At 45.8% G+C, this 14,091-nt stretch overlaps 2 protein-coding genes across 8 annotated transcripts in view; both read right to left on the bottom strand.

Annotated features, from left to right (window-relative positions):
• The window catches only part of ARHGEF9 (Cdc42 guanine nucleotide exchange factor 9), a 369,419-nt gene that overhangs the window by 221,620 nt on the left and 133,708 nt on the right, over positions 1–14,091 (bottom strand). Inside the window, exon 1 of one of the 7 annotated variants that reach the window (XM_058154716.1) lies at positions 6,673–6,845. The exons of 5 other annotated variants lie outside the window; for them this stretch is intronic. The gene's annotated coding sequence lies outside the window, so the exon portion shown is untranslated. Of the gene's footprint in view, positions 1–1,495; positions 1,518–6,672; positions 6,846–14,091 lie in introns of those variants that run through there. One more of the 7 variants, XM_058154717.1, reaches the window with a different exon arrangement.
• On the bottom strand, positions 7,016–7,198 carry LOC131183930 (uncharacterized). The gene has a single exon (XM_058154718.1). It carries the CDS (start codon positions 7,196–7,198, stop codon positions 7,016–7,018), a length of 183 nt encoding a protein of 60 aa, XP_058010701.1.

Genomic DNA, 14,091 nt, shown 5'->3' with positions numbered 1-14,091 from the left:
TTCAGCACACATTAAACAAGAAGTAACCACTGGATATCATGGTGTTTCTTCTGAGCAAATGTGCAAAAGATTATATAACTGAAAAATAATATAATCACTAGAAGGAGAAAGTCTCTGGGAGGATATACCTCTGTTCAACACCTACAAGGAAAGCAAGATATACATTACAGCAGAAGCTCATGTTCCCCAAAAGAAAAGAAAGAAGAGAAGGGGAAAAACCCACAATGTGGGATGCCAAGATAAAGTCTAAAAGCCAAGGTTTGAGAGAGACCCATAAAGAATAAAAACATTTGCCGGTGATTAGTTACCTAGGAGATAAAATTGTTCCTCTTCCCCAAGGAGAAGTTAGGTACCGGGGAAGGTTCACCCAAAGAACAAGTCTTCTTCCAAAGCTTCTAAGACCATCTATATTTAGGCAACAGCAAATAAATCACTACATCTCCAGAAACAGGGCAGCGTTTCCCTGGAAAGGAGTGCTTGACAAAAAGCCAAATGGATCCACTCTGGCTGAGGCTGGCCACAGAACGTGACACCATCTCACTAGGGTTCAATAGTGGACATTGTCCAAAGGCAGGATGCCCATCGGATAGTCCTGATGCTTCACTGCCCACTCCAACCCCAGTGAAAAAGTGAAGGAAACCCACACCCCCTTCCTCTCACAATGGAGAAAATTGCTTTAGGCCACCCGCCCCTAAAGCTATTACAAGCTAGCCCCTCAAAAAAAAAATCCAGCAACAACCCCCAACAAGTAAGCAATTATTGAGTTATCCTACACAAGGGATCCCTACACTGGCTGATCAGGAGAACTCACCCTTCTATTCCATCCCCCTTGCATTATCAGGATTTGTGAATGGAACACAATGAATTCCTCTCCTGTCCACCCCACAATTTTCAAAACCAAAGGCATCAAGAGCAAGCCAAGCCCCCCACCACCTTTCCCTCCCCTATCACCCCCAAGATCTGCCTCCCTCCCAGGGAGCTGCACCCACAAGGCAAGCTGAATCAGACCTGAGAAGCACCTCCAAGCAAGCAAGCATGCTGTGTTCACCCACCGCATGGAGAGAACAGAAGTATCTCCTCCCCCCTTGAATCCAGCATTGGGCAGATAAGAAAGGGCAAAGGAGGAGGTTGGGTGGGGAGGCAGGAACAGACAAAAGCCAACCATGGTGGCTGCTACCCCTTAAACTAAATGTCACTGGATAAAGAAGACTTACATTGATTCGGGGCAATTTTCCTGCTGTCATTATACACAGCGGTTGGGCTGTGTACTGAAGACCAGATCCAAAGAAAAACCAAAGCACATCCTGAACAGAGAGAACACGTAGGGACAGCAGGAATGCGGCTTTTAAGACCCTTAAGAGGAAAGCGTCTCTTTTAGCTTCCAATGGACCGACTCTCCTCCCCCCAACACGCATGCACACAACCACACACACACACACAAAGAGCCCTTGCAGGCAGAAAGAGTAGGACATTGTGAAGGCAGCTCTCTACTCACTGCCTGAAATGAGGGATCAGCAGCAAATCCTTGCCGGTTCTGCTTCTCCTCCTCGGCAGCAGAGAGTTTTCATTATCTAGCTTTTAATTCCAGGACAGTAAACACCAGACCAAAATATTGTGGAGATTTCCCATCACTACCACTCCTCGGCATGTGAAATTCAAAACCTAGCTGGTGAGGAGGAGGAGGAGGAGGAGGAGGAGGAGGAGGAGGAGGAGGAGGAGGAGGAGGAGGAGGAGGAGGAGGAGGAGAAGGCGGCGGCATAAGAAAAGACCAGTCAGGACAGGAAAGAGTGATCCAGGATAGCAATAAGAATAAAAAATAAAATTAAAAGAGCAAGGAGTGTCATCTACCCCATCTTTTGAAAAGAGGCAGCTTCAAGCACACCAACTGCGGATTTTGCACCTGGGTTTTGCACCAATAATGCAGAAATGAGGAAATGTGACAGGTTACATTTACATGAAGAACCCAGAGAACTGGAGAGGAAGCAAAATGTGGTTCTGTAATTTATAAAGGGACCAAGAGTTTAAAAGCACTGGATTGCAGCTAAGGAGAAATGGATTCCTCCTTTCCCCCTCCCCCTCTCCTCTCCCCTCCACAAGCCACACAGTGATACAGGAGTTGCTATGATACACTCAACAGCCTCCTGCTTGGAAATGGCAGCCAATAATTTTAAGGCTGCTTTAAGGAGGCACTCAGGCATTGACGGGTTCCAGCTGCAACATGCAGGCAGCCTTAGTTATTAGCCTGGCTCTTCATCTCTTGCATTACTGTTATTGGAAGGAAGTCTCCACCAATTTAGCATCAGGTTCTGCGTAGGGACCCAGCTCACTCTTCCCTTCCACAGCCCCTCCGCCTATGACCTAACCCAGGCACGATGTACAAACTGGGGAAACAGCTGGGGAGGGGGGAGAATACTGGGGTTCTGGACTTATCCAAACTGTAGCACAGAGCAAATGTCCAATTTTGGAGCCCTTTCCAGAGCCAGAAAGCAAAAACTGAAGTCTGCAGAAGAATTCAGGGAAGATTTGAGATCCAACCACCTCAAGGGTTAATTTTCAGGGTTGTTTCCCTGCTGCAAAGAGAATGCAACCATATCTAGTTCCTTTGGCTTGTAGCTACATTTGGACCACCAAAGATTCCCTTTTGCAATTCCAAATGACTAGGTTCAGTCTTCAGGAACCCTTGTATCTTTACAGATGGCTTTTAACCGCCTGTGACTTGACATACGCCTCCTTTAAGGAAGCCTCATTAACTTCAGGGATTCTTTCTTTAGGCCAAGGTGAGGATTTGGAATCTGTTGAGACAGGATGCTGTGCAAAGCTCTCCACAAAGTTTCACCCACCCACAGAGTATTCTGCTGTTATTATTACCCTTAATAGTTAGAAGATGAATACAGAGCTACATCTATCATTGTAAAAGCCAACCTCTAGTACGTCACCTGTTTTTTTGACCATTGTGGCTTTGGGGCTTCTCTAAACCTCAGGTTAAAATTTACAATAGGAGCTGGCAATTTGCAACAATGCTGAAGCTTTAGAACAGGGGTGTCCAAACTTGGCCCTTTGGAGAGTGGTGGACTTCAACTCCCAGAATTCCCCAGCCAGCATGAGCTATAAATTTAAGCAAGTTGCTAGTTGGAGAATTCTGGGAGTTGAAGTCCACCACTCTTCAAGGGGCCAAGTTTGGACATCCCTGCTTTAGAATTTCAAATCCCATGTTCCTTTGCTGCTGGTCCTGCTGACTGAGGGTGATGGAGGTCAGGAGCCAAAGCGCAGGGAGAAAGGCCATAAGCTGTTTTCCTCACACCAACATCCCTTGACCCAATTAAGACTCTAGCTTTCTTCATTTCTGCTTCATCTCATGCTAACACCCTGGCTTTCCCTTTGCATGCAATTTAACAACATGTGTAAACCTTGACATTTTGGATATTTGAGCTGCTTAAAGGGTAGGACAAGGAGGGGGAGAGGGAGGGAGGGAGGGAGGGAGGACTTTATAGAAGTGTCCCTCACAGAGAAGTATCTAAGTACAGACAATCCTCAAATTACAATCATAATTGAGGCCCATATTTCCGTTGCTCAGTGAGTTTTGCCCCATTTTATGCTCTTTCTGGCCACAGTTGTTAAACAAATCATTGCAGTTGTTAAGTTAGTAACATGGTTGTTAAGTGAATCTGGCTTCCCCATTGACTTTGCTTGTCAGGAGGTTGCAAAATGAGATTGCATGATCCTAAGATATTGCCACTGTCATAAGTATGAACCAGTTGCCAAGCGTCCGAATCTTGGTCACATGGCCATGAGGATGCTGCAACAGTCATAACTGTGAAAAACTATCATAAGTCACTTTTTTAAGTGACATAACTTTGAACGTCGCTATATGAACTGTTGTAAGTCGAGGACTACTTGTATCATAGAACATATCTTACTCTCAAGCAAGAGAAGCAGCATGCGTAACCATCAGCTAATCTGCATCTCTAGTTTAACATACCTAAAATTGTCCGATTTTGCTGAAATGCATCCCACACAATCCTCCTTCCAAAGGGCTCCCTGAGGTGTAAAAAAAAATGACAGAATGCTACACACACACTCACATACACACACAAACACACTTACTTAGTGAATTGCCCACCAACATGATGCTGATGGTAGCACTGATTCATCACCAAGCACAACCCTAAAACAGTATTTTTGGGCAAACATGTTCAGCACTAATATTATGGACAGCGGTAACATTCAGAGATGTCCTTCCTTCTTCCAATTCCTTCACAGTTCTGACCAAACCTCCATCGATCCAAGATCAAAAGAAGAAACATAACCAACTTTTTCCTAAAAAGAGAAGTCTGAATCTAAAGTTCGCCTCATATCCTAAGGTCACACTAATTTGTCTAATTTGCCATTTGTCTGAAATGGTAGATGGTCTCCTGTTTGTGCAGGGGGTTGAACTAGAAGACCTCTAAGGTCCCTTCCACTCTGAAAGTCTATGTTAAATTCTATGTCTATATTAATAAATATGGGGGCAAGAAGAGAGAGAGATAGCCTGTAGATATTTTTTAAAAGGTCTGTAAGAAGCCCAAGTCCTTGGCAATTCAAACTGTACCTTCTGTTACAATATAATAGTTGTCAAGTCTTCAAGCAATCATTGTTATTATCAACAGCATCCAGCCATAGACAGATTGGTGATTCACATCTCTTTAGGCACACAGCTTCTAACCTTCCTTCTGGCTCTAAAAGCTTAAGACACTTATCTGGTTTTTTTTATTTCCAAACACCCCTTATTTGAAATTGCAGAACATTCAGGCTGGTCCCGGTGTTCATCACCTCCTTCCCAGCACAAAAAGAAGAAGAAAAGTTGGAAATTGAAGTAACCACATCAACATTTATGAAAAAATTATGAAAATGAAAATTTTAAATGTTTATTTAAAACCTCCCCGTCCATTTGCGCCCACCACTACTAAGCACAGTTTAATAATTTGTACTTTAAACTTTGGCAATTGTTGTTAGCTTGTATTTAAACCCTTAAAAACCCATCTTCCAGATGCTTAGATCTGCCCTGCTCTATGTTACGTTGTCTGTAGGGAAGCCATTCCTGGTTGTATCTGGTTAGACTTATATTTATGGCAGCATTGATAATTTATGGCAGCAAAGGGATAATTTGGAAATGTTTGCTCTGCAGCAACACCAGGGAGATATTTTCGAAATATTCCAAAAGAAAAAGGCAACAGTACCCCAAATTGGAGGAGAGGCATACCACCCAAAGTAATGCCTTCACTGCAACCCCCGTGGTTTCCTCTGCACCTCTGCTGCTCTAAACTCTTTGACATGGGGAATATATTTCTCCTTTTTGGATCACTTTCAACAGAAAAATTAGGGGGCATCTTTTATCTGGTGACATGCAATTCATCTTTTGCTTATCTGGTAAGATGCAGTTCGAGACTTCTGTTCTGAATTAAAGTCAGCCCTTTACTTTTGCAACTGGTCAAGATTTACATCTTAATCCCTCCCTTCTTTTTATTTTAAAAAGAATGAAAAAGGAAATTGTAAAAAAAAAAAAACCCTCCACTATTTTTTCCTACTTATCTGTGAAGATAGAAACTTGCAACAGCAGCTGGTTGCATTTTCAGCCTGTTGAAGCTGAGTAGCATGGAAGGTATGTTGCTAGAGTGGGGATTCAAGTCACGCTGTCAAGGCAACAGAATCAAACAACATATACACACTTACACAAACACAAACACCACTTTGCTAATGCCCAGTCCCAAAACTGTGACTCAAGCTGTTCACCATTTTCCTTCTCCTTTAGCATCTCTCAGGAAAACAGACACCCAGTGCAAGCTCTTGTAGCCTTCACTTTGAAGACACCTTTTTGGAAGTACTATAAGGAACATCTCCTCTTAAGACCCAAAAGATTAGCAATATAGATACACACATATATAGTTACTTAAGTACACAAATGTTCCTTACCAAGCTTAAGTACTGTTCTTTTAAATCAGATCATTTAAATAATGGATGGATGGATGGAGAGAGAGAGAGAATCTATGAAAATGGTATTATGTAAAAGAATAGTACTTAAACTCTCCCTTATGTATGCTGTATACGTGTATACACAACATTCAAACGCGCGCACACACACACACAAAACCCACCACCGATCCTGCCTAAAAGAGAATATAAAGGAAGCCAGCCGCTTTCCTACAAGACATTTAACCCGAGTACTGAATCCCCTCGTTTTTTAAGAGTCTGTCTCCTAAACCCGACCAAAAGATAACTAGAGGGGTTGTTTTCACACAACGGGATAACCGCAACCCTCCCTTAACTAAGGCAACCCAAGCGTAGCAATGAGCGCAAAGGCAGTTCCAGCCCGCGTCGGTCGTCTTGCCAAGGCAGCTGCGGGGCGGCCGAGCTCAGCTGGTCTGCATGCAGCACGTGCGCACGTCCCTCCGGAGATACGTGTGCATGCACGCTCACGTGTACTATGCAGACATACATGCACGCCCGGCGGAGTTTGCAACGGGGGAGGGAGGCTCCAGATCCCCGAAGGCGAGGCGGAGGACCGGGGAGCCCTCCAGCTCCCAACCCATTGCCACCCCGACCCCGACCCCGACCCCCACCCGTCCGGCCCGAGGGGGACCCGGCGGAGACGAGACGCGGCGAACGAGGCAGAAGTTACCAACGTCATAAGCTCACAGCGAGGCCATGTTGAATCGCGCGGCTGCTCCGAGCTCCCTCCGCAAAGCGAGGCCCCGCCGCGGCGGGCCCAGGAGGCTCCCCCTCGCCGGCGGACGGGCGGAGGGACGGGCGGACGGCGGACTGGCTCTCGGGGCGGCCGGAGTCAGGCGGGGGCCCCGAGCCGGTGGCGGCTGAGGCTGAGGCCGGGGGACGGGCTGCCGCCTCCAGCTGGCGGAGGCGCGGGGGGCACCGGCAGGGCAGGGGGCGGAGAGGGGAGACCCGCGCCCCTTCCTCGCCGGCCGGCTGGCTGCCTGGCTGCCTGGCTGCCTGGCTGCCTGGCTGCCTGGCTGCCTGGCTGGCTTCAGCGAGTGCCCAGGAAGAACATGAGGATCACGTTGACCAGCAGCAGCAGCACGATGACGGAGAAGACCACCACCGTCTGGACGTCCAGGGTCATGGTGCAGTGCAAGACGCTGTAGTGCTCCAGGTGCGGCGGGGCGGGCAGGCCGGGCGCTGTCAACCGCTGCTCGGCCAGACTGTCCATACAGCCACCATGCTCGACGGCAGCCGGCTGCGAAGAAATGGCCCGCGGCTCTCGCCTCCGCCGCCACCGCCGCCGCCGCCGCCGTGGGGGCAGGCAGGCAGGGAAGGAGGGAGGGGGGCTGGCGCCGCCGCCGCCGCCGAGGGAGGCAGGGAGGGGGCGGGCGGCGCGCGGCCGGGGCTCGGGAGGGAGCCGCGGGGGGCGCGCGGGCGCGCTCCCTGCCTCGCTTGGATCTGAAGCCGCCGCAGCTGAGGTACCGAGCCGCTGCCGCCGCCGCCGCCGGGCCAAGTCCAGCCAAGGCGGGAGGAGCGCGTGCCGGGCAGGGAAGCTGCCGCCAGAGCCGCGCTCCCCGGGTGGCTCTTCGCCTTCGCGGACGCTGCCTCCGCGCCTCTTGATCGGGACGGTTCCCTTTGGCGACCCCTCGGGAGGAAACGGTCCGCTCAAAGGCGCCCGTGCGAGGTTTTGGGGGGGGAGAGAGCGGGGAGGAAAAGAGAAGCCCTCCCCTCCTTGTTTCTTTCCTACCTTTTCATTTCCAAATCAACCAAGCCATAAACATCTGGTCTGCACCTCTCAGACTGCACCTGTAGTCTTATGAGACTCTGCTGACCATTATGTATGTCCATCTAAAATCTATCTATCTATCTCACTTGTCTATCATATATCTATCTATCTATATATATAGCTATCATCTGTCTTTCTATATCTGTCATCATTATCAATCTAATCTAATCTATCATCTCCCGTACAAAAAACTAGGCTCAGAACCAGAAGATGCTGTTTTTCTATCCACAGGATATTTCTACCAGGGGAAAACTTTCAGTCATATGACCCCCCCACGTGAAGTGACAAAACTACTTGAACTGGGAAGAGACCCATATGGAAAGCTGTGAAAGAGCTGGAAGTCACTCGTTAGCTTACTCTCTAGCACAGATGATGTTACCTAGTTGGGTAATGAAACATCTGAAAGAAAACAATCAAGGTCAGAGAGCATCCAGGAGCTCTCATTTCAACTCTGAGCTACAAATATTCGCTTCTATTAGTCACTCATTTGTATGTTGGAATAGTGTGACATCTGTGGTGTACCACAGCTGAAATGAAGGCTGCCGTCATCAGTGGCCATGTCAACCTCAGAAGTTTCATGTCACCGGACATTGTCTTTAGAAGGAAACATGCTTTAAATAAACTTAGTTAAAACACACGGAGGCATCTGTCACCTACTATACATTGCTGGACTACCAAAATAAGAGGCCCCCATAAACATTTCAAGCTACTTCTAGGACAGGGATATCAAACTCAAGCCTAGGGGTCAGATCCGGCCCACAGATCTGGAAACAGCGAAGGACTGGCCCATGGTGCCTCTGCCAACGAAAATGGAGCTTGGGAAGGCCGCCCTCCAGAGCTCCATTTTTGCTGGCAGAGGGTTGCAGGAGCCCGTCCTGGCCGAAAACAGAGCTTGGGAGCCCGTTTTGGCTGGCAGAGTGCTCGGGCCACCACAGCGCCCCCGACATGAATGACGTCGAGCTGGCCACGCCCCCTGACTACGCCCCAACAGCCTCCCCCCACACAAAGTCAAACACAACCCTGATGCAGCCCTCAATGAAATTTAGTTTGACATCCCTGCTCTAGGAAAACAAAATGATCTAAAGCACCACATCCTTTAGAAAAATGGATGTTCTTTCAAACCATCTTGCTTGTCCAATGTTTCTTTTTGTGTGTTCTAAAATTGAGTCCACCGTACTGTTTGCCCTCATGCCAACAACTAACTTCCATTCACAACTTGTATTAAGCCATTAATTACTGTCTACAGCCCATAACGGTGTTGACAGGAGGGCAGAGATCGACCGCGAGGCGCCTTACTTGTGGGGTGCCTCAGGGGTCGATTCTCTCGCCTCTCCTGTTCAACATCTATATGAAGCCGTTGTGTGAGGTCATCAGTGGCTTCGGGGTGAGTTATCAGCTGTACGCTGATGACACTCAGCTGTACTTTTCCACCCCGGGCCAACGAAGCTGTTGAAGTGCTGTCCCGTTGCCTGGAGGCCGTACAGGTCTGGATGGGGAGAAACAGACTCAGACTCAATCCATCCAAGACAGAGTGGCTGTGGATGCCGGCACCCCGGTACAGTCAGCTGCAACCGCGGCTGTCTGTTGGGGGTGAGTCATTGGCCCCAACAGAGAGGGTACGCGGCTTGGGCATTCTCCTGGATGGACGGCTGTCGTTTGAAGATCATCTGGTGGCCGTCTCCAGGAGAGCCTTTTACCAGGTTCGCCTGGTTCGCCAGTTGCGTCCCTTTCTGGACCGGGATGCCTTATGCACGGTCACTCATGCTCTCGTCACTTCTCGTCTGGATTATTGCAATGCTCTCTACATGGGGCTACCCCTAAGTGCACTCGGAGACTCCAGTTAGTCCAGAATGCAGCTGTGCGGGTGATCGAGGGAGCTCCATGTTGCTCCCGGGTAACACCGCTCCTGCGCAGTCTGCACTGGCTACCTGTGGTCTTTCGGGTGCGCTTCAAGGTTCTGGTTACCATCTTCAAAGCGCTCCATGGCTTAGGGCCCGGGTACTTACAGGACCGCCTGCTGTTACCTTATGCCTCCTATCGACCCGTACGCTCTCACAGAGAGGGTCTTCTCAGGGTGCCGTCCGCCAAGCAATGCTGGCTGGCGGCCCCCAGGGGAAGGGCCTTCTCTGTTGGAGCACCTACACTCTGGAACGAACTTCCCCCCGGTTTGCGCCAAATATCTGACCTTCGGACCTTTCGCCGGGAATTAAAAACTTACTTATTTATCCAAGCGGGACTGGCCTGATTTTTAAATTTTTTAAATTTAAATTTTTTGTAATTTTATATGGGGTATTTTAAATTGGGTCAATTGACGGTTTTAATTCGGACATTATTGAATATGTATTTTAAATTGATATTTTTTACTTTGTATACTTTATTGTTTTATCTTTGGCTGTACACCGCCCTGAGTCCTTCGGGAGAAGGGCGGTATAAAAATTTAAATAAATAGATAAATAAATAATGTTGGGTTTGCATAAGACATGAAGCAAGAAACCACTAAACCCAAATACACCACTTTGGAATATAAATCACATTATGGACTCATAGGGTTGGAATGGAACTACTGGCTGTCCACCACCCTGTCCACGACAGGAGTCCTCAGAACATCCCAGATAAGTGCTACTTTTGCTAAAAACTACGCACAATGATGTGATTCCAGTAGGCAGACTGTTCCATTGCTTAATGGCTGCACAGGTAGAACATTTCTGGTTATTCCATGCTTGAATCTGTAATTTCCACACATGATCCTCTATTTAGAAATTATGGAGGATAAATTTATACTGTCTTCTTTGTGGCAGACCTTCAGATCTTGGAAGATTGGTATCATATCTCCTATCACATCTTCCAATATTGGAGGTTCTTAAGAAGAAATTGGACAACTATCTGTCTGAAATGGTATAGGATGTCCTGCTTGAGCAGGGGGTTGGGCTAGAAGACCTCCAAGATACCTTCCAACTCTATTATTCTGTTATTTGAAGGGCTCCACAGGGAAGGACATCAGTTTATTCTCCATAGCACCCAAGGGTAGGATAAGAAACCATGGGTGGAAGCGTCTCATGGGGAGATCCAGCCTAGAAATAAGAAGGAATTTCCTGACAGTGAAAACAATGGAACAGCTTGACTCCTGGACTTTTGGATGCTCCATTGCTGGAGGTTTTCAAGAAGAGACTGGATAGTCATTTGTCTGAAATGATACAAGTACTCCTGCCTGAGGTAGATGGATGGACTGGAAGACCTCAAAGGTCCCTTCCAGCCTTATGATTCTATGAAATCTTCTTGTGATTCCAAACCCTGCTTCACTAAACATGGTTCAGGTTAGACTGTTGCTCATAGATTCATGCAGACTATTTCAATTCTCCCCCACCCACAAATGCCATGGCTGTTCCCTCTGCAGATCTGACCATAATAGCAAATCTATTTGGTATGATATTGTTTCACTAACTAAGAAAGAAGGCTTTCAAGACACTCAACATGTCTCTCTGGCTATTAATTGTGACCCATTTCCAACTGGAAGTGAATGACTGGAAGCTACTCAGAATGATGCATTTCAATGAATGAGTACTTGATGCATTTTTCTGAAAGTGTGCATGACTTTAAATATATTCCAGCTTCTGGGAATTGATAAGCTAATTCAAATGCCTAATCTCATCCCTACATCACCACTTAAACATACATAATTAATTCTATTCTATTTGCCATACATAAAATATGCCAGAGCAAGTGCATTCCCTGTACTGCCCAGGTACAATTCCCAGCCTATCTTAATAGATGGCTTCAAACTAGACATTCAGATCCTCCCTTTGCCCATCCCATCATTAATTAAGTGCAAAAACACCACATCATATGAGCAGATCACAGAAATATGCTTTTCCTTTAAAACAAAAGTTGAAAAAAATATTTTTATCAACCAGGATGTGAAATGTTAGGAAAAAACAGCCGGAGAATTTTTATGCCCCGCACTGTTTTAAGCCAACCTGGACCAAACAGATCTTCAAACAAAAAGAGACCTCTGAATGGATGACTCTGAATTCTGTGAGAAGACAACTTTGCTCTAGACACATTTTCTATTATAATACATGATTGCATATCCTTTTCTCCAACCTTTGCTCATAGAAAAACTGCTATAAGCCTCCTAATTATGTCCATTGCTCTTTTTTGCACGTTTCCCCGGCCATGAGATACCCTTTGGAGCTGTAGTGACCAAAATGCAGCATTTCAACTGTAGTCTTACCATAATTTCATACAGTGGCATTATTGATTCCATTCAGTTGAATCACAATCTTTGTTTCACAACAGAGATGAGTTAATCAGCCGAGACCGTCAATAAAAGGGCAACGTGGCATTCTGAGGTTAGAGATACACAACCTCCCACTAGGTAACCTTTATCCATTGTGCATTAACCGTCAGATACTATAACGTCTACATCTATGACACATCCACAAAAGCAACTCAATTTGTAACTCTTGGTAAGTTCATCCTAATCGGACAAAATATACAGGCAATCCTTGACTTACGACCACAATTGAGCCCAAGATTTCTGTTGTTAAGTGGGACATTTCTTAAGTGAATGATGCCTCATGTTACAACTTTCTTGCCCCAAGTTGTTAAGTAAATCACTGCAGTTGTTAAGTTAGTAACACTGTTGTTAAGTGAATCTGGTTTCCCCCTTGGCTTTGCTTGTCAGAAGGTCGTAAAAGAGGATCACATGCAAAGTCATAAATACAAGTCATTTGCCAAGTATCTGATTTTGATCATGTGACCATGAAAATGCTGCAACGGTCATAAGTGTGAAAAACTGTTATAAGTCACTTTTTTCAGTGCTGTTGTAACTCTGAACTGGCACTAAATGAATTGCTGTAAGTCAAGGACTTCCTGTACATGAGCCTGCTTTCAGTGTGGTTTAGTTCAGACAGTGTTTCAAGATCTTAAAACAAGTTCACAGAAAAACAAATCTAACTTAACATAATAGAAATAATCTGGAGGGATTTAATTTTCAATGTAAACTGAGCCACTTTGGCTAGGATTTCCTCCCTGGGTTTTGTCCTATTGTTGTTGGACAGCAACCATCCCAGCAGGAAAGAGGGATCAAACAGGGAATTAGCATGGACTCATTAGGTAAACACAAGAGAGTAAAGTCTGACTGTCCTTGAATGCCATGGAGCCTCATCTAGTCTTTCCCAGGTGAATCTGCCAGTCTGGGAAGATTCCTGTGAAATAGGTATAGAGCAATAAGTACCTACTAGATATTTTGAATTCTACACACCTGGGGGGTTTTGTACCTGTCAGCAGTGGTTTGATTAAGTCTGCCCAGAGGATCTGAAGATACCATTTGTCTAAAACAGTCATTTCCAATATGGTATCTGCCAAATTCCCACTATTATATTTCAGTGCAAAAAATTTTTTTCTGAATATCTGCAACTATTCCTTGTGGCCTACCTCTATAGTTTTTCAGCATGCATTCAAATTCAAAGGCTGGATACACAAAAACCAACCGGGTGACTTTGAGCCAGTTCTTCTGTCCTGTCCCAGCCCACCGTACAGGGTTGTTGTTGTGTGCGAAATGGGAGGAGGAAGGTGGATTTGATATGTTTGCTGCCTTGAGTTATTTGTAAAAAATAATGAAGGCAATATATAAATAAATAATAAGTAACTAATATGTGGTTTGGCCACTGGGATTTCTATGTGAAATGCAAACTGATTTCCAATATCATGCAAACAAGAACAGCAAATGGTTCAGTTTTGTAGCACAAGTATGACAAGAAAGAAACAAAAATAAAGCCAAGTACATTATTCAATGCAGATTTTTTTTAGGCATTCTGTCATTTGGGAATGAAGGTGTAATTGTTATGGGGCTCCTTAGATTCTAAGGAATTAACTCTCCTTATTCAATATTTCAGATAATTGGGCTACAACAGCCATAATCTCCAAGCCGCAAGATCAATAATAGGATTTGTGTTCCTGCTCACATGTAGGTTAGAAGAAACGGAATAATTCTAGAAATAGATGAAGAGTTGAGGAAGATTTGGAAAGGGAGAATGAAAGTATCAGGTATCTGATCTGGGAGCAATTTCCCTATATCAATACCAGCCATTTACTCTACTGCATTGCTGATCAGATCTTTATTTTTCCAGTCATTACTGGCCATTCCATAATGTTATGATCTTGAAACAGAGTCTAGAAATCCAGTGCAAATAGCAGATGAAACAATACCCCTGGGAGAAACTAGTTTGAATAACCATAGATTATACTCCACTGAAAAGAGGTGGAATTCAGGGTCTTTCAAGAATTGCATAGAGGCAAGAAAGGTGCATCAGATTTTAACAGAACATCATTCA

Source organism: Ahaetulla prasina, chromosome 11 (genome assembly GCF_028640845.1).
Source record: "Ahaetulla prasina isolate Xishuangbanna chromosome 11, ASM2864084v1, whole genome shotgun sequence".
In the NCBI taxonomy this organism is placed as follows: Eukaryota; Metazoa; Chordata; class Lepidosauria; order Squamata; family Colubridae; genus Ahaetulla; species Ahaetulla prasina.
Note: the sequence above shows the minus strand (reverse complement) of the source record. Positions and strands in the feature narration are given on the sequence as shown.

Coding starts and splice junctions, on each gene's coding strand:
- LOC131183930 (XM_058154718.1), bottom strand. CDS start 7,198: ATGGACAGTCTGGCCGAGCAGCGGTTGACAGCGCCCGGCCTGCCCGCC.